The following is an 18,228-nucleotide window of genomic DNA, read 5'->3' as shown; positions in this document are numbered from 1 at the left end:
TATATATATATTATTGTCGCCCTCTGGGCACGGTACATAAAATAATCAATCCAAGAAAGTCAGCAGATTGCATTGAATCACCTCATCACATTCTCACATCCTGAGCAGCACGTTGGTAAAAGTGGAAAAGAAAAACTCCATTTTAAAGGGAGGAAACCTCCAACAGAACCAGGCTGAGGATGGGCACCTATCTGTCTCTGGGTTTGCGGCTTTGCATCTTAGAAGTAAGATTTTAAAATATATTCTGAATTTGACAGGGAGCCAATGGAGAGAAGCTAAAACTGGAGAAATAGGATCTCTCTTTCTCGTTAGAACCCTAGCAGCAGAATTTTGGATCAAATGAAGACATATGGAGCAAATGAAGAAGCCAGGAGAGAAGCAGTAGCCATGTTAAACTAACACTAGTGTTAGCAGATCCAAAATACACCAATAAAACAAAAAAGTGTAGAAAGAAAAAAATCTCTTATCACAATCCAACATTAAAAAAAAGCAACTGTATCAAGGGTGTTTTTGTACTGTGTAAACTGTGTAAAAGTTAGATAAACCAGTAAATCAAAGATTCCTCGAGTACGAGCTACCAGCAGCAAAACAGGAAGTGACACAATTTGTCTTACCACGAACGTCAGCATGTCCTCTCGTGATGCAGAATCTCAACAAAGAAGACCAATTTTTTCATCATTTTCACTTATTTATATATTTTATAGTAAGAGATTGCGTCAGAGTCGCAGCAGCGGCACGTTGAGGTCAACTAAAGGCACATACAAAAAGAAAAGTACTGAAATACCAAAGGGCAACGTTGTCATGATGAGGACAAGTGACAGAGTGCAGGGCACCCCTCCCCCACTCGTCTGCATGTCTTTACAAGTTCATGTCATTTATTTGATTTTAGCTGAAAAGGCAACTTCAACCTTGGAATTTCATGAAACACTTTATGCACTGTTACTTCCGGTAGTGTTTATCACCTCCCCATTAAGTTGATTCGATAAGTTCAATCAGTCCTTATTGCTTTTTAATTATTGAATTAATTTCTTCAGTAATTTAGACATTTCTTAAAAGAATGAGTAAGCAGCAATCACTTAGAAATGTCACGTCATTGTCTGTGTTATTGTTTGTATTTTTCAAATGTTGTGTTCAGGAAAGGTTTGGTACTTGCAAATATTTTGAGTAGATTTGTTTGTCACAGCAAAATGGACCATGTCAGGATCTGTTTGTTTTAGTTGTATTTTTTTCTTCTTGATGTTTTTGTGATTGTTGTGTTTATTTCCCTCCCTGTTTTCAGTGTTTCTCTGTGTCAGGTTTTTTTCCATGTGTAGTTTTATGTCTCTCAGTTTTGTTTATGCCCTGCTTACACTCACAAGTTACTATCCATCTCTTCATCAGGTGTTTGTGATTTGAGATCTGTGTTCCTCTGTTTGTTCTATACAGTCAAGCCTTGTGTTTTTAGAAGCTATGTTATGGTTTCTCCCTCTTGTGCCTCCTGAAAGGCTTCTGCATGCTCCATCTGAACTCGTAAAATTTGCCTTCATTGACATAGTTACATGACAAAAACTATAATTTTGTTAGCCTCGTGCCTCCACCCCTTCTTGTCACAAGGCCTAGGCTGAACTTTATGTGACTGGTCAGAAGTTTGTGAGTGTGTTTGTTTATGTTGTAAAATGCTCGGACAGCAATGGCCAGTTTTTCCTTTACTTTGCGTCTGGAATCTGACAGTTGTGTAAAACAGACACTTTTAAAGCCAGTCAAACACACACAATTCATTCACACAGAAATGCTGAAAAAAAAGGTGCTATGCCAGGCCTGTATGTGACGCTGTAATTCTGCAACACAAATAAACAAGAAACAAGGCATGGAGTATTCTCAGTTTGCTCGCTTGGTGCAAAACACAAGGAGAGGATGTTCTTGTTAATCAGATTAAAGGTGGATTTATGACATCATCTGTTTGAAAAGATTGTGTTTTTGCTGTGATGCTTCAAAGAAAACCTTTTTAAAAATCATGCAACATACAGACTCGTTCTACAGATCAATCTTCTCTGTGCTGAGCACTTTCAAAGAAGAGCATGTCTAGGGAGACATTGGCAACAGTTAAGTAGCTACTACTTTGGGATTCAAAGGCACTTTTAATAGTGTGGATGCTGGAAGAGCATTCAACTTGTTCGACCAATCGATATACTGTTGATTGGCCAAGCAAGTTAAGTGGTTCGTACTTTATGTCTGGACCACTCACATCCCCATTTGTCATTTAAGAGGCTCTATTGAGCTTTAAAAAACATACTCAGAAGCAGGAGCTAAAACTGATGTGATGAGCATAATTATAAGAACTAAAAGCCACAATATCACCAAAGCAAATGAAGGCAGACTGCTTGAATGATTATTAAATTAAATGTTTAATGCTTTGTTCTGAGCTTTACATAGTAAATAGTAAATACTAAATGTTCTGTTCTATCGTTAGTACTTCTAGTCACTAAATGGCACTTGAGCAAGTACATCAAGATTTGAGCGTGCAAGAAACAAGATATTTATTTGCTCTGATAACTTTCCAACCTACTCATTTTAAATGTTACATTCCTGGAACCCAGTGATGTCAACTTAAGTGTATGTGTTTTAATATATTTAAGGCTTTATGAGCTATAAGTCAGAAATGCATTTTTCCCAGTAACACAGTAAATGTGGTAAAGTTCAAGTTTCCTAGCTTTTCACCAACCAGCCTTGAATGCAGCACTACACGTGTGAAAGTCTCAAAAGTAAAATTCACAAGTAAACAGATCCACGCACTTGCGTGCTCGCTCAAATGTTGATGTGCTCACTCGGATCTTGCTGTGTTTGCATGCTCCCATTGTGAGACATATTACACTCCAGACAGGCTCTACTGTAGGGGAGGGGGGCTGTGGAGGTAGGAAGTAGTGCAGCAGAGAGCAAGTGGGAGGGACCTGTAAAGGTGTGCTTGTTCAAATTTTCAGACTGAGTCCTCTGTTTTCCCAGAATGCCCAGCTGCAGCTTTAAATGGGATGCAAAAGCAGAACGACTGACCTTTATTGCAGTTCTGCTGTGCTGTGGTCTGACCTCCACAGCAAATACACAGCCATAACAATCATTAAGAGTGTTTACGCTGGCTCCACGCGGTGGCGCAGAGTGGCGGTGAGCGGACGGTGGTCCACCAAAATTAGATCCGGTCCTATTTGTGCCGAACACCGGCGCCACTCCGGACTCGATCTACAAAAATCATGTTTCACCAACAGAAAAGGGAACAAGCACAACATTCATATTTTCAAAATAAGACACCGTAAGGCACACTAATTTTGTTGAAATCCCAGCTATTTTAATAATGAATATTTCTACACAAATGCTGTCAGAGTGTATCGTTCTGTTTGAGAAGATGGAGCATGCAATGTGTACACGCACGATACACGTGGATTTTATTTTGAAATCAGAAGTTTCAAAAAGCGACAGCAATACAGTTTCAACCATAGATATCAAAAGCTTTTATATCAATGTTTTCAGTTGTGTTTGTAGTTCATCTTTCACAGAATTGATTATTTTTTTGCTCTGAATTCCACATTTATCAGAATCAGAATACTATAATGATCCCCGGGGGGAAATTGCAATAACTACAGCTGCCGCCATTCAAGTAAGCATTGGAGATAAAGTATAGAGGAAGAAATATTTGAGCACAAAAGGAAAAAAAAGTACTAAAAACTCTAGAGAACCAGATGAACAAAGAGAACAATGAGCATTCTTTAACGTCAGTTAAAATAGAAATAACAACAGTGTAAGTGGAAATAACAACAGTGATAAACTCTGAAGCTAAAAACAGTATGACTGATGCAGAGGTCCCATCAGATATCATTATGATATAAGAATAGGTGATGATAGTGATATGGCACATGTTAGATTCGGTGTTGTAGATAAATAAATTGCACAGGTGTATTAAAGTGACAGATGACTTACGGTTTCACGTTTCCGGCGGAGTTAGAGTTTGAATGCCACCGGTAGGAACGACCTCCTGTGGTGCTCAGTGGTGCATTTAGGTGCAATGAGTCTTGCACTAAATGTGCTTCTGTGACACCTAACAGTGTCGTAGAGAGGGTGATAACTGTTGTCCATGATTCCCTGCAGCTTTGCCAGCATCCTCCTCTCAGACACTGCAGTCAGAGAGTCCAGCTCTACTCCCACAACATCTCCTACCTGTCAGGTCAGCTTGTTGAGTCTGTTGGCATCAGCCCCCTTCAGTCTGCTGCCCCAGCATGCAACAGCATAGAGGATGGCACTCGCCACCACAGACTCATAAAAGATCCTGAGCATCATCCAGGAGATGTTGAAGGACCTCAGATGTCTCGGAAAGTAGAGACGACTTTGGCCCTTTCTGTAGATTGCGTCTGTGTTTTTGACCCAGTCCAGTTTGTTATCAATATGTACCCCCAAATATTTATAGTCTTCCACTATGTCCACGCTGACCCCTCCGATGGACACAGGGGTCACTGGTGTCTTGTTGCTCCTCAGGTCCACCACCAGCTCCTTAGTCTTTGTCACATTGAGCTGTAGGTGGTTCTGCTCGCAGCAGGGGACAAAGTTCTTTCACCGTCACTCTGTACTAGTCCTCATCACTGCCACTGACACATCCAACTACTGCTGAGTCATCAGAAAACTTCTGAAGATGGCAGGTCTCTGTGCAGTAGTTGAAGTCCGTGATGTAGAGTGTGAAGAGGAATGGAGAGAGGACCATTCCTTGTGGGGCTCTGATGTTGCTGACCAGTCTGTCAGACACACAGTTCTGTAATCTTACATATTGTGGTCTGCCAGTCAGGTAGTCCATGATCCAGGACACAAGGGTGGCATCCACTTGCATCCCTCTCAACTTGTCCCCCAGGAGAGTAGGCTGGAATGTGTTGAAGGTACTGGAGAAGTCAAAGAACCTGACTCTCACAGTGCTGGCTGCCTTGTCCAGGTGGGAATAGACTCTGTTTAGTAGATAGATCATGGCGTCCTCTGTTGCTAGGCAAAACTGAAGGGGATCCAGGTGTGGCTGAACAATGGGGCGTAGTGGTTCCAGAACGAGCCTCTCCATGGTCTTCATGATATGTGATGTCAGGGCCACTGGCCTGTAGTCCTCGTTGTTACTGGGTCGTGTTGTTTTTGGGACTGGAACGATGCAAGATGTCTTCCATATTGCTGGTACTCTCTGCAGACTCAGGCTCATATTAAAGACACGCTGCAGAACTCCCCAAAGCTGGGTGGCACCATCTTTCAGCACTCTTGGAGGAACACCATCAGGGCCAGCAGCCTTGTTGCTGTAATCATCACGGGATTTACTGTGCAATCTCCTTCCTGCACACGCTCCCTCCTGTGTGTGTCGCACCTGAGCGGAGTGGAGGCTGTATAAATTGGTGTGCAAACGAATGGCTGCGCCCTGCGCAGCGCAGTGGAGCGGAGTGGAGTCATATCTAGTGTAAATCCAGAGTGAATGATGTACCGTTATGATGTTTGACATCATGGCACATTTTCTGTAAAGTTTGAGTTTAACCACGATAATCTTCTTATTCATAACAAAAACAACAGTTATGAGGCTGTGAACTGGTTTCCTATGGTCTGAAAATTTTTAATGTTTCTCTCCCACTGAGCTAAACTAAAGTCATTAACATGTCATCTATTGGACCGTAAAATAGATTAGGAGATGGACTGATTAATTGGAGCCTTGCTGCATTAATGAAGAGGGAAAAATCTTGATTTACTGATCTGTCTAATCTGTCTATTTTCTAACACTCACCTATAGATCATGACCAAAGAGCTTCCTTTGTAGGGTAGCTGGGTTTAGCTTTATAAATAGAGTGAAGAGCTCCATAATTCACAAGGAGCTGGGAGTCCAGCCATGTCTCCTTCACATCAAAAGAAATCAATTTATGATTTGGGAATCTCATTAGGATGCCTCCTGGATGCCTCCCTTCAGAGGGTTTTTGTGCACGTCCCACTAGAAAGAAACCCCAAGGCAGACACAAAACTTGCAGGAAGGATTATAAATCCTCTCTGTTTTGGGAACACCTTGGGATCCCGCAGGAGGAGCTGGGGGTGTTGTTGGGGAGAGGAATGTCTAGGTTTCTCTCCTGGACCCGTTGCTTGCACCCTGATAAATTGTAAGATGGAGTATTTAGTCTAGTTTAGTCTACAAAAGGGCCAGCATCAGTTTACTAAAACAATGTCTGCTCTTCCAAAAGAGAGCTCCTTTCTGCCTTTCTCTGATTTTTTTCTGCAAAGAGCATTATTCATATAACATGCACAAAATCTATACACCAGATTGCATTTATTCTCAGTTTGACGTTCACAGAACCTCCTCTGGCAGATTTCATCTTGCTGGAAATCCTGGGATGGCAACAGCAAAATGCTCAACTAAGGCCTGCGTCACACGGAAAGATAATCATGCTGATTTTTGCCCTTCCGACAATCTTAACGAAGTCCAGATTATCGTGATGACTCTAAAGATAATCATAGCAAATATTCCCGCCGTGGGTGGTGAGTTAAGAGTGATCTAGTCGGCTCGGAAGGACGTCAGGCCCACGCCGACCTCAAATCGGGCATATTCAACATGTTTGATTTTTTTGGCCCGATATCACAGTGTGTGTAGTGTTCAACCGAGCTCTCAGACTGTTGAATGAGACATGTAGCCAATCAGAAAGCGAAGTGACGTAAACACGGAGGGGTTTACAAAATACAGAAGACAAAAAAACTGTCACGACTCACCAGAAAGTCTGCTGGATGTTAAAAGTCCTATGGAATTGTTTTTCCTCTGGTAAAAATAGTCCACAAACGATCAACATTGTTTCTTCCTTGTTGCAAAAGTTTATTTACTCTGAACTCACGTCTCTCTGAAGGTCACGTGAGATTTTTCCTCGGATATATGAATTCTCGCGTGATTTCAGGAAGTCTCGCGTGATTTAATATCTGACATCTGAATGTTCATGAATGAAATTTCTTTTTGTGTGTGGTGTGTTGTCTCTTGCCGTGTGGCTGTACATCACACACTGTAGGACCAAACCTGGTACATCCATGATTTTTTATGCTCATATTTTAAAATCTTGCAGTGTGACGCAGCCTTAAACTGACTTATTTGGTAGACATGTTTGCCTGTTTTATGTAAGCTAGAGCAGAGTTTTTGTTATATTTATGTAACTAATTCATCAACAATGTCATCTCTGACTTTCTTTTTTTAAAACAACTTTTTCATGAATAATTGTTTGTTTTTAAAATCTTATCCTTTACATTTAATTGGATAAAATTAGAAAAAAATGTGATTGCTGTTATATTTTGTTATATTTTCACTAGTCTTTTTTGCCGGCTATAACAGAAAAACAAATCATGTCTTACCTGCCATAAATAAATAAATAAATAAATAAATAAAATACAAGGCAAAGTTTTCAAAGATCATTTTCAAAATGAGAGACCAAATTATGTGTAATTTGATTCTCTGGTTTGAATATTTATTTACAGACATGTAAAGTTTACCACACATAACTCAGATGTGGTCCGTTACATTTCAAAGGCTGAGGAAATGGTCCCGAATCAAGTTTTTTTGTACAATTTTTACAGAAAACCTGGTCACACCTTGGATATGATGTCATAGCAAATAAAGGGTAATTTCTAGACATGACTACTAAAAGTAAAAAAAGGACTTGTTAATTCTCTTACTGCTTAAAGTAAATGATTACGATTGATAAAATAAATGTATATCTGAAATTCAGTTTGTCAACCACAATTTTCGGCAAACACTAGCCCAGTAATCTTGTAATTGACTGTGTATGCAGTTTTGTGTGTTTCCCTGTGTTAGCAAAAACATTGCATGAATCACTGAACAGATTTACATGAAATTCTCAGAAAATAATGGGTGAATAAATTGATTAACTTTTGAAGGCAACCCAATTCATGCTTGCTGCCTCAGCTATTATTTTGATGTAACTTTTGATGTGACCAAATCATTCCTTTGTGATTAAATCACATCTATGAAAAAAAGGGGGTGCATTGCACATTGTTGAGATATAATGTCTCTATCATATTTGTAGATTCAAAGAAATAAGACTCCACTTGTCAGTGGTGTTTTTGTTCTTCAAGCCTGCAAAAGTCAACTCATATAAGTAAACAAACATCTTAACGAAATGTACATTTTAGGCACATACTTTGTGCATGAGAGACATAGCAATAGATAGCACCATCTTTGGTGAGTGTTTTCACAAGCGGGTGGATGCGAGTCAGCGCGGAGGTGCAGTAACACCTGTCAGTGTGTCTCATTCCTTGGCAGCTCAATTTCTCAAAGCCCATAACGACTGTCAGAAGAAAATGAAAATTCAGGGCTGGAGAGGCAGACGCAGCTCAGCAGATATGAAAGATGGCAGGAAAAGGGGTGGCTTCATCAACTGATTGTTTCCATGTGCACGTGTGTGTGTTTATGCTTATGCAAGCATTGGTTTGGTGGATGTAACAATCAGTGGATGAACATAGTGTCCGCAGGAGGAGATGCTGCAAATGCACCAGAGAGGGTGGTTGTTAATAAACTGCATTTTGGTGAAACAGTTCACTCAGTGTGAAAAGTCAGTCGACATCAAAGGGAATGTGTGTCACAAATAAGTGTTGGAGAAGAAACCTAAAGAGAGGTGTTCACGTTTGTAGCGAATTGTTAGGAGAGAAACAGAAAGAGTGATGATAATTATTTCTGTCCTGCACTACACTTTTACCAAGCTGGGGCACCAGGTCAGTCACTGACCAATATTTATTCACCCTTTTTAATCAGACTCATATTTACCAAAGTGTGAGTGATCATACTATGACAAGCAGGGAATTCTTGTCTCAGGCCAAAATACCCAAAGATGAGGAACCAGCTTTGTTTTTTTATGGTAATTTATTACAAAAATATAGCAAGAATCAGTTTCATTAAATCATGAAGAGAAACGGTAAAATTAACAACATGAAAGATGAAGCAATAAGTTTATAAAAGAGTTAAAGGTGGAAGTTATTGTAGACTTGATGTTATACGTCTAAGTTAATATAAGGTCTTGATGTTAAAACCTTTATAGAATGAAAATATTTATTTTTCCTAAAGGAAATAATTTTCTTCTATTAATTAATTGACAAGAGACCCAGGTTAAAATCGATAAGTTTTTGTCAATTTGGAGAGTGCTAAGGTCTTGGTCAGATTGTTTATTATGGTTATTAGGAATTTTTATTTTTACTGCAAGTCAGAAGAATTATATCAAAGTTGCCTCAGCTTGTTTAACCAGGATTGTTCTGCAAACCTTTTGGGTGTAATGCCTTAATTAGGTACAATTCATCAGCTCACCAAAGTTGTAGATGCTTGTCTCATTGGAGATGAAGGCTTGCATGCCGGACTGTGAAATAAAATGAAACTACTGAAAGGTCATTGGAATGATTCTAATATCAGAATAAATTCAAAACAGAGTTGGCAGTTCAGGCCATGGTGACAGTAGGGTGTGCCCAGGATGGCCTGGTTCTTTAATACTTAGCACACAATACAAAATCCCTCCTCAGTATAGTCTGTTTTGGATGAACTTCATCATATATAGGGTTTCAACATACAGTATACATTAGTTACAATATTAGGTCACTGTGGCATCCATACATTTTATATACCAGGCAAAATAATACAATCACAAGCAAATCCATACTGTGACCCATACCAAACTCTGTCAACCTATTAATGCTGCATGTTGCTTTCATGGGGTGATTTATGACCTTTAGTGACTGTCAGACAATTCAGCAACTGTGTCAATGTTATCTCTCTTCTCAGGATGCCATCACCAGGGGTGGGCATATTGATCTAAGTATTAATTAGTATCAACATTAAGATGAGCATCGTATCAGATCAATACTAGTGTGATGAAATCAATACTTTTGCTTACACTTTATTTACATTAATGACTTTATTTTTACTGGATTAAGTGGTTGGATGGATGCATGGATGGATGGATGGATGGATGGATGGATGGATGGATGGATGGATGGATGGATGGATGGATGGATGGATGGATGGACTGTGTTTTTCACACATAAAGTGAAAAATAAAGTAGTACAGCATCTCCAAATCATTTGAAGTTGGTCATTAGCTGAAATCCTTCCTCTTCCTCGTGCCCGTATGCAATGAAAAGTACTTTTTATTGTGTACTGACATTGTTATTTATACTGTATGTGCTGTATATACTTTATTGATTCCCTGGTGGGGAAATTAATTCTCTGAATTTTATCCATCACACATGGGGAGCAGTGGGATGCTATTTTTAAGGCGTCCAAGGAGCAGCTGAGGTGTTACGTGCCCAGAGTAGGCTGGTCAGACCAGGGAGTCGAACCAGCGACCTTCCAATGACAAGCTCATTACACTGTTTAAATTGCTGCAGTTAATTAATACAAAACTTTTTTTACTTTGTCCTGTGTTTTATAATAATTGACTAATCAAAGGCAAAATCACAGAATTATGGGATGAACATGACAAGTAATCGTACTGACATTGCTACCAGCGATACTAGCCATGTGTGCACTTGGTATGGGATTGATACCAAAATTCCTAGTATCGCCGACCCCTAGCCACCGCACCTCCGATTAGACAAACTAGTTTCATGTAAAATGAATCATGTACGCACTCTTTGCTGATCTGCATAAGTACCAAATTACATTTTTAATGGACCATTTCTCTTGGGTGTTTTTTTTTTCCCTCTGACGGTCCCAAGAAATAAGAAAAGCAATAGTAGGAAGGAGAAAAATGTCAGTGCAATGGAAAAGGGAAAAAAAATGGATTTAAAAATTGAAAACAAGCAGAACCATCTGCAACAGACACCTTTTTATTTTTTCATTGGCCTCCGAAAAAAATTCACTTTGTATGGAAATCAGCTTTTGCTCTGTCTGTACTAAAAGGGTGGAACCTGCAGAAGTGAACAAGTATAGATTCATTTCATTACTGTCTTTTGTTTAGGGTAACAAGATCCCTCATAACTGAAGAATCAAAGCCGTTTTTATCTGATAAAAATATATAATTAACTTTCAGCCAAGATTTTAAAAAAGCAGCATATAACTAAGGCAGGTTTTAATGTGAGAGATGACAATACTGGATCTTTGAGCAGAAACCAAGAGTGTGAAACACTTTTCGAGAACTTGTTTAAACACAAAAAAGAATTGTGTCCTGTTGTGTTTACCAATGAGATGTATAGAATAATGCAGACAGACATCTGCAGGCATGCAGCTTAAAAATCTTTCTGCTTGAGCTTCTAATCTATAACAATAACTCAAGGCAAATACAGTGGTTGCATGATCTGAGTGCTTTCTACAGAGCCAGCATATAATACAGAAATAAAAACTGAACAGCACTGTTGGAACTTACTGGGCCTCGTTTCAGAAAGCAGGCTTAACAAACCCTGGGTCAACGCAGATGCTCTTTGTCTTGGAAAAATAAATTATCCTTTAAAGTCCTACATTTCTTCTCAGGATAAGAGTCAGTGACCTCTTTTGCTTACTTTAAAAGTCATCATGTTTTATGATTTTACTCTTTATTTTCTGTTTTCTCTCGGACAAAGCGTTTTAAGATCAGGACAATATATGTTTTGAAATAATCATTCTTGTTGCTGTTTATCAAACATCATTCTCTCCTTGGCCCAGATTTTGTCTGTTTGCTGTATAAATGAGTGTATCTGAAACTGCCTCAGTGCACATATTCTGTACCACTCCCTGTGTGACATGATGTGTGTCTTGCAATTGCAATAAATCTTGTTGACCATTCACAGAGTACTTTTTATTTTTGGACCTCGTGTTTCTGTCAAGGTAAAATAAAGATTTCCACGACACTCTGAATCAACTTACCCGACTCTGTGATACGCAGGATTTCCACTTATCCTGCTTTCTGAAACTGGGCTCCGGTGGATAGTTAGAAAAAACAACAGGAAGATCTCAGTTCATAACTGAGTGTTTTCCTGGGATCAATTGTCAGTGCTCCACTACTGATCTCCTCTGGCCTCCCAGCAACATTCACCCACCCCTGCATTTTGAGAAAGTGTTGTAAAAATATATTCCATTCTGTATTCACAAGAGTATTACATCTGTGTTTCAGAGAAATTGTTGATATATAAATGAAATAAAGTTTGAATTTGTTGTGTTTCCTCAAACTCACTGCAGGGTCAGACTTCTACATAATGGTAAAAATAGGTAAATGTCCTTTTGCAAGAAGCACCTTGATTACACACTTTTGTGTAGCCATCAAAAAGGTACAGTTTTGTCTGAATATGGGACAATTTTATTTTTGGCAGAGTTGGTGAAATTGGCTGGCTTCCAGGCACAGACCAGGTGGTTTAGGCATAGTCTACGGATATTCTGTATGGTTTAGGTGAAACCTTTTAGGAAGACCATTACAGACGTTTGTCGTGAAGGCTAGTTGGTTTGAGGTGAAATTTAATAAATTGGAGGTATTCCTCCTTATTAATTTCTTTCCTTAACGTCATGCAGCCGCACCACACCATGTAGAATGAAAAGATCATCATCAAGATGCTACCATCACCATATTTTATAGTTGTGTTGTTTAGTGTCCTCATTGTGGTGATGTCCAACTTAGAAATGGGATAAATGGCTCTTTGAATCTTGATCTTGAGGAGCCGTTTGTTTCACAGAACCGTTCGATTTTGAACAAGTTATGTCATCAGGTTCACGTGGGTGGAACCATGTGTTTTTTAAGCGTCCCCCCCTACTGTACTCTATCGTGCTGCCTGTTTTTCATGAAAAAGTGAAGATGTGATTGTCTCTGTAGATAAGGAGTAAAATAAAAGTTGTCATGAGGAATTAAAAAAAAAACTACAAACAGCTCTTTACTGTCAGTAACTCAGTTCCTATCCTTCATTGGGTGGAACTGTTCAGAAGATTTGGATTGGTGTCCTTAGTTTTTATTTATCCCAACTTTCACAGGTTGTGTAAAGTGTAGATTCTGAAACTTCACTTGAACATATTTACTGTACAACATTGTCGCAGTCAGTGTGTTTTAGTGCTTCAAACCACATGATGTACAACTGATCACAGTAGTTGTCTGCAGACAGACTTGTAAAAGATAGAAACAGCATGACATTTGAGTGTTGGAGGGTTTCTTTTTTGCCCTCGTTTGTCTTTGGTCTTTCTTGCCTTCCACTTTCATGTTGCTCTCTGTCCAACAGACTGTGTGAATGTTCAGCAGCTTTGAAGTGAGCAGTCTCTGAGGAGTTCTTTCAGAACTTCTTTAAAAAGGCCAACACTGTGATGTTTAAACAGGCGAACATACCGTGGACGTTTTTCTTGCCTCGTCAACAAACAGAACGTATCCCTGGTGAGCTAGACTGCATAATGTGCCATTAAATCAACAATACAGTATGTTAATGAGTGTCTGTGGGGGGCTGGAGAGCAGTTCTGTGGAGTGAAAAAGAAAAGAGGTTGAACATGAGAAGGAGCACAGCATGAGCTAATATATTCAGTCATTCGCCTGCACAGCTCCACTTTTACCTTAGTTCACCTCAAACCGCCTCACTGTCAGTCGAGAGCCTCCTTCATCATTCTGTTTTCTGTCCTTTGCAGAGAAATGCTGATGCTGAACCGATCTACTGGGATGCCAGCGGAGAAGAAAAAACAGGACAACTTCTAGAAATGAATTGCTGCACCCATCAGACACAATCTCACAGTTTGCGCTTGAAATTCTTCACAACACATCACTGAACCCTGCTCACGACCTGCGTTCTCCATCACCGTGTTCCTGCTCCTCCTCTCTGTCCCTCATCCTGTCATTTCTGCTCTGATCTCACACACTTCCGGTCTCCTGGGAGAAGTTCAGCAGCAGCCTCAGGGCTCCGGTCCTGTTGAACCCCTAACATCTCCCCCACCCAACTCCTACCCCTCCCTGCTATGTCCAACGACAGCGCCATCCTCGGTGCCTGGGAGGGCTCCCACTGGGCGGATACGTCTCAGTGTCCACCATCAGTAGGCGGAGCCACTTTCCTGATAGTGGCATACAGCGCTGTCATAGCAATTGGGTTGCTGGGCAATGCAGGCCTGGTATTCATCATCACCAGGCAACAGGAGCTGCGCAACGTCACCAACATCCTCATCGCCAACCTGTCGTGCTCAGATATCCTGATGTGCGTGGTGTGTCTCCCGGTTACGGTCATCTACACGCTGATGGACCGCTGGGTGCTAGGGGAGGCCCTGTGTAAGGTCAGTGGGTCGTATTTTATTTGGCTCAGATTGCACAACTTCACAATCGATGCACACATTCTGAAATGTATAGTAGAGATGGGATAAATGGCTCTTTGAAGGAATCCGGATCTTGATGAGCCGTTTGTTGAATAGAGCTGTCCAACTTTAAACAAGTGATGTCATCACGCAGGGATATATGTCTTCATGTACGGCATATGTGTAATTCCGTCACATAGGTGGTACCATATGTTTTGTTATCCAGAACCTCCCCTCGGAGGTTCGGCTGATTCTTTAAAAAGTTGTTGAGGATTGCTAGTTCGGCTGATTCTTTAAAAAGTTGTTGAGGATTGCTAGTTCGGCTGATTCTTTAAAAAGTTGTTGAGGATTGCTAGTTCGGCTGCTTCTTTGTCTTTTTCTTTTGTTTGTTGTAGATTTTTCATTAAAGAAGCATCAATAAAGTAATTTTAAAACTGTTTATTGGAAAATTGAAGCGATGCATTCTGGGTACATGACGGATTTGACTTGTGACGGGAAACGAAAGCACGGAGAACAGGAAACTATTTTCCCTTCAAAATAAGAGCTTTGATTTTAAAGTTTTACATGTAGTTGCACCAGTTGACCACTAGATGTCAGTCTTCAGCATAACAGCTTTAAATCATTTCTCCGTCTCAAACCCTGTTGGCCGATTGCTTCGACCAATTACGTCAAGTATTGAGCTCCAGCGTTTAAACTTTTTTTTAAAGGAGCTCTGATTGTAAAGTAAAATAAATAAATAAATACATACAAAATTTTAGTATGGATTACAAACGTTTACTGTTTTTGCTGTTGCCTTCCTGCTACGTAAGCAGACACAAAGCATTGTGGGAAATCAGAACTGTGACCGAAAGCAACAGTTATCAAGGATGTATACCTTCCCAATAAGTGTGTTTATCTGAGAGGAGTGTTGTTGGATAGATCAACTGTGTTGTGATTCATTGACAGCCATCCCTTCCGCTGTTCAAGATAATCATGACTGGTAGATAATTAGTTAGTAGCAGTACTGCATTTTAATTTTAGAAAGTGCAAATCCGCTTATGAATTATAAAAATTAGTAAGACTGCAAGCAAAATATTTATGTCCGCAATTAGCGGAGTTGCGCTTTAGCGGGCTGGTGCCCACCACTGCTGTTCACACTTTAGTCTGATGGAGGTTGCATTTAAATTTTAAAGTTAATAAACCTGCGAGAAATAAGCATTGCGCATTGTGAAGGAGGCCATGAACGATACCAAGGTTATAAAAACATGCCTATTTGTGAAGACGATGTCAGTTGAAGAGTGTAACGTTGTGTTCTACTACTGCCATGAATACAACTAGAGACTAAGTATTACTTTTGCTACCCTCAAAGAGCGAAAGAGACAGACTGCAAAACTGAATGTGAAACCATAATTATGAGTGTCCAATTAAATCTTGCCAGCTGTCAATCTGAGTTCTTGGCTTAATTTTGAACAAACAACACTTCCAATTCTCAACAACCAAGCTATGGCCACTGTGTGTGGGTCTCGTCGATACAATGCCACCACACTCCACCCACGAATCCAGTATACTTGCAGCACAATAATAAACTACCGTGACATCACTACCAACGTTTTGTGCACACTCAAAAATATCATGAACCCATCATGAACAATGCTGAGCTTATGGCATGTTTAAAATGCACCGGAAACTCTTGCAATGACCCTGCAAAGACCATCCATGTTATGGCCATTTTTTTAATCCTACACCAGTGTTGTCATTCAATGTAAAGGGAACCTTAGATTTATTTATTTATTTATTTATTTATTTATTTAAGCAGGCAATTCCCACTGAGGTTACAGATCTCATTTGCACATACACAGAGGCAAAGTTTAGACAAATGTTTCAAGCATGTCCTAAGTGACAGCAAATTAGTCTTCCTGCTTTTGGTTAAATTTACATGTAAGCAATCATCTCCAAATACCACTCAAACCCTCCCCATCATTTTTTTTTATTTACCTTTAAATGTAGATTTTACACCTCTGAAATAAAAATAATAATAATACATCCCTGGATAAATGACACACTTTGGAGATGCTGGATATGCAATATAGAACAATATAAAAATTGTGTTCTTTTATTTGTCATTCAGCAATCATGCCTCCGGGTGGTTCTGGGAGAAAAACAAGCTGAAACTAATTACAATATCATTTTTTGGGAGGGTTGCAACTCTCCTATTTGGATGTTGGCCCATGTTAGCCTAGGGCACAGATTGGATAAACATTAGTTCTCCCTGCTCACTAAATCAATCAAACTGGTGAGATGGAAAACTTTAAAAGTCTGAACACAGGAAATCATTTAATTGCTGAAACCACTTTTTTGCCCTGAGTCTGTCTGTGAGCCAGAGTTTCAGGATGGGATAATGAGGCTAGAGATGTCCCTTTAGTTGGTAACGTGCTGCAGTTTAACAAAGTGTGGGATGACTATTTCTCATTAAATAAATTGCTGCACACGAACACACTCTTGCAACAAGAGCCAGGATGAAAACTGACAATAACAAATTGCCTCCTTGGAGAATTCAGATGATGAAATAAATGTTAGAGTTTTTGCAGCGAAGCTAACTTGGAGCCTAAACATGGGAAAGTTACACTGGGATTCACATGAAAATCTGAAGTATGCTTGTTTGTTTTTTTGCCCATCCAGGTGACTCCATTTGTTCAGTGCATGTCTGTGACAGTGTCTATCTTCTCCTTGGTGCTCATCGCTCTGGAGCGTCACCAGCTGATCCTCCATCCCACCGGTTGGTCCCCCGCTGCTGGCCACTCTTACCTGGCTGTGGGGCTCACGTGGCTGGTCGCCTGCTTCATCTCCCTGCCCTTCCTCTCCTTCAACATTCTCACCAACGACCCCTTCCAGAACATCAGCCTGCCTGCCAACCCGTTCAGGTGAGTCACATGACTTGGCAAATTAAAATAAAAAAGGGAATTTTCTGTTGAGCTGATGCCTCATGTTTTTAACTGGGTTTTTGGGGAGAAGAACTGATATTTACAAAAAAAATTAGAAGAACTGATGTTGATGGATCAGTGCAGACAGGAGAAACATCTTTTTTGGAAATTATGAAATAGCAACCTTTTGTGCACATACTCACTTGTGCCTATAGGAACTAAAACAACACTGGGGAAGTTTTTACTGTTATTTTTATGTCTGTCTCACTTTAAAAAATTCAGCAATTGTTTTCAGACAAACTCATTTCTGAAATTTCACTTTTTTTACAGTCTAAACCTGTGATTCCGATCTGTTTCTTCCCCAATTGGGTCCTACAAGTTAAAGACAAGCATGAGAATGAAAAAAATTACAAAAATAACAAGAAAGGAGGAAGGGGAGACTAATGTAAAAGATTTTCTATTTTTTTTCTCTTTTTCATAGCTTTTCTTTTAGACTTGCCACAAGGCTTCAACAGAGGCATTGTGCGTCATTTTGGGACAGCAAGAGGGTTAAGTTTGAGACAGATATTCAGGTCCTTCTCAAAAAATTAGCATATTGTGATAAAGTTCATTATTTTCTGTAATGTACTGATAAACATTAAACTTTCATATATTTTAGATTCATTGCACACCAACTGAAGTAGTTCAAGCCTTTTATTGTTTTAATATTGATAATTTTGGCAAAAAAGTAAAGAAAAACCAAAAATCCCCATCTCAAAAAATTAGCATATCATGAAAAGGTTCTCTAAACGACTTATTAACCTAATCATCTGAATCAACAAATTAACCAAAATGCCTGAAGTCCAGTGTCAAGTACCCACAGTCAGTGATGATCTGGGGTACCATGTCAGCTGCTGGTGTTGGTCCATTGTGTTTTATCAAGGCCAGGGTCAGTGCAGCTAGCTATCAGACTTTGGAGCACTTCGTGCTTCCATCTGCTGAAAAGCTTTATGGAGATGAAGATTTCATTTTTCAGCACGACCTGGTACCTGCTCACAGTGCCAAAACCACTGGTAAATGGTTTACTGACCATGGTATTACTGGGCTCAACTGGCCTGCCAACTCTCCT

At 39.8% G+C, this 18,228-nt stretch overlaps 1 protein-coding gene across 1 annotated transcript in view; it reads left to right on the top strand.

Annotated features, from left to right (window-relative positions):
• Positions 1-18,228, top strand: part of npy8ar (neuropeptide Y receptor Y8a) — a 67,816-nt gene that overhangs the window by 44,085 nt on the left and 5,503 nt on the right. The window contains exons 3-4 of the mRNA XM_014018205.1: positions 13,570-14,202; positions 16,879-17,120. Of these exons, the coding sequence (XP_013873659.1) occupies positions 13,894-14,202; positions 16,879-17,120 (551 nt within the window). The 5' untranslated portion in view covers positions 13,570-13,893. The remainder of the gene's footprint in view (positions 1-13,569; positions 14,203-16,878; positions 17,121-18,228) is intronic.

This window comes from Austrofundulus limnaeus, unplaced genomic scaffold (genome assembly GCF_001266775.1).
Source record: "Austrofundulus limnaeus strain Quisiro unplaced genomic scaffold, Austrofundulus_limnaeus-1.0 Scaffold186, whole genome shotgun sequence".
Taxonomy (NCBI): Eukaryota; Metazoa; Chordata; class Actinopteri; order Cyprinodontiformes; family Rivulidae; genus Austrofundulus; species Austrofundulus limnaeus.
This window is presented reverse-complemented; position numbering and strand designations above follow the sequence as displayed.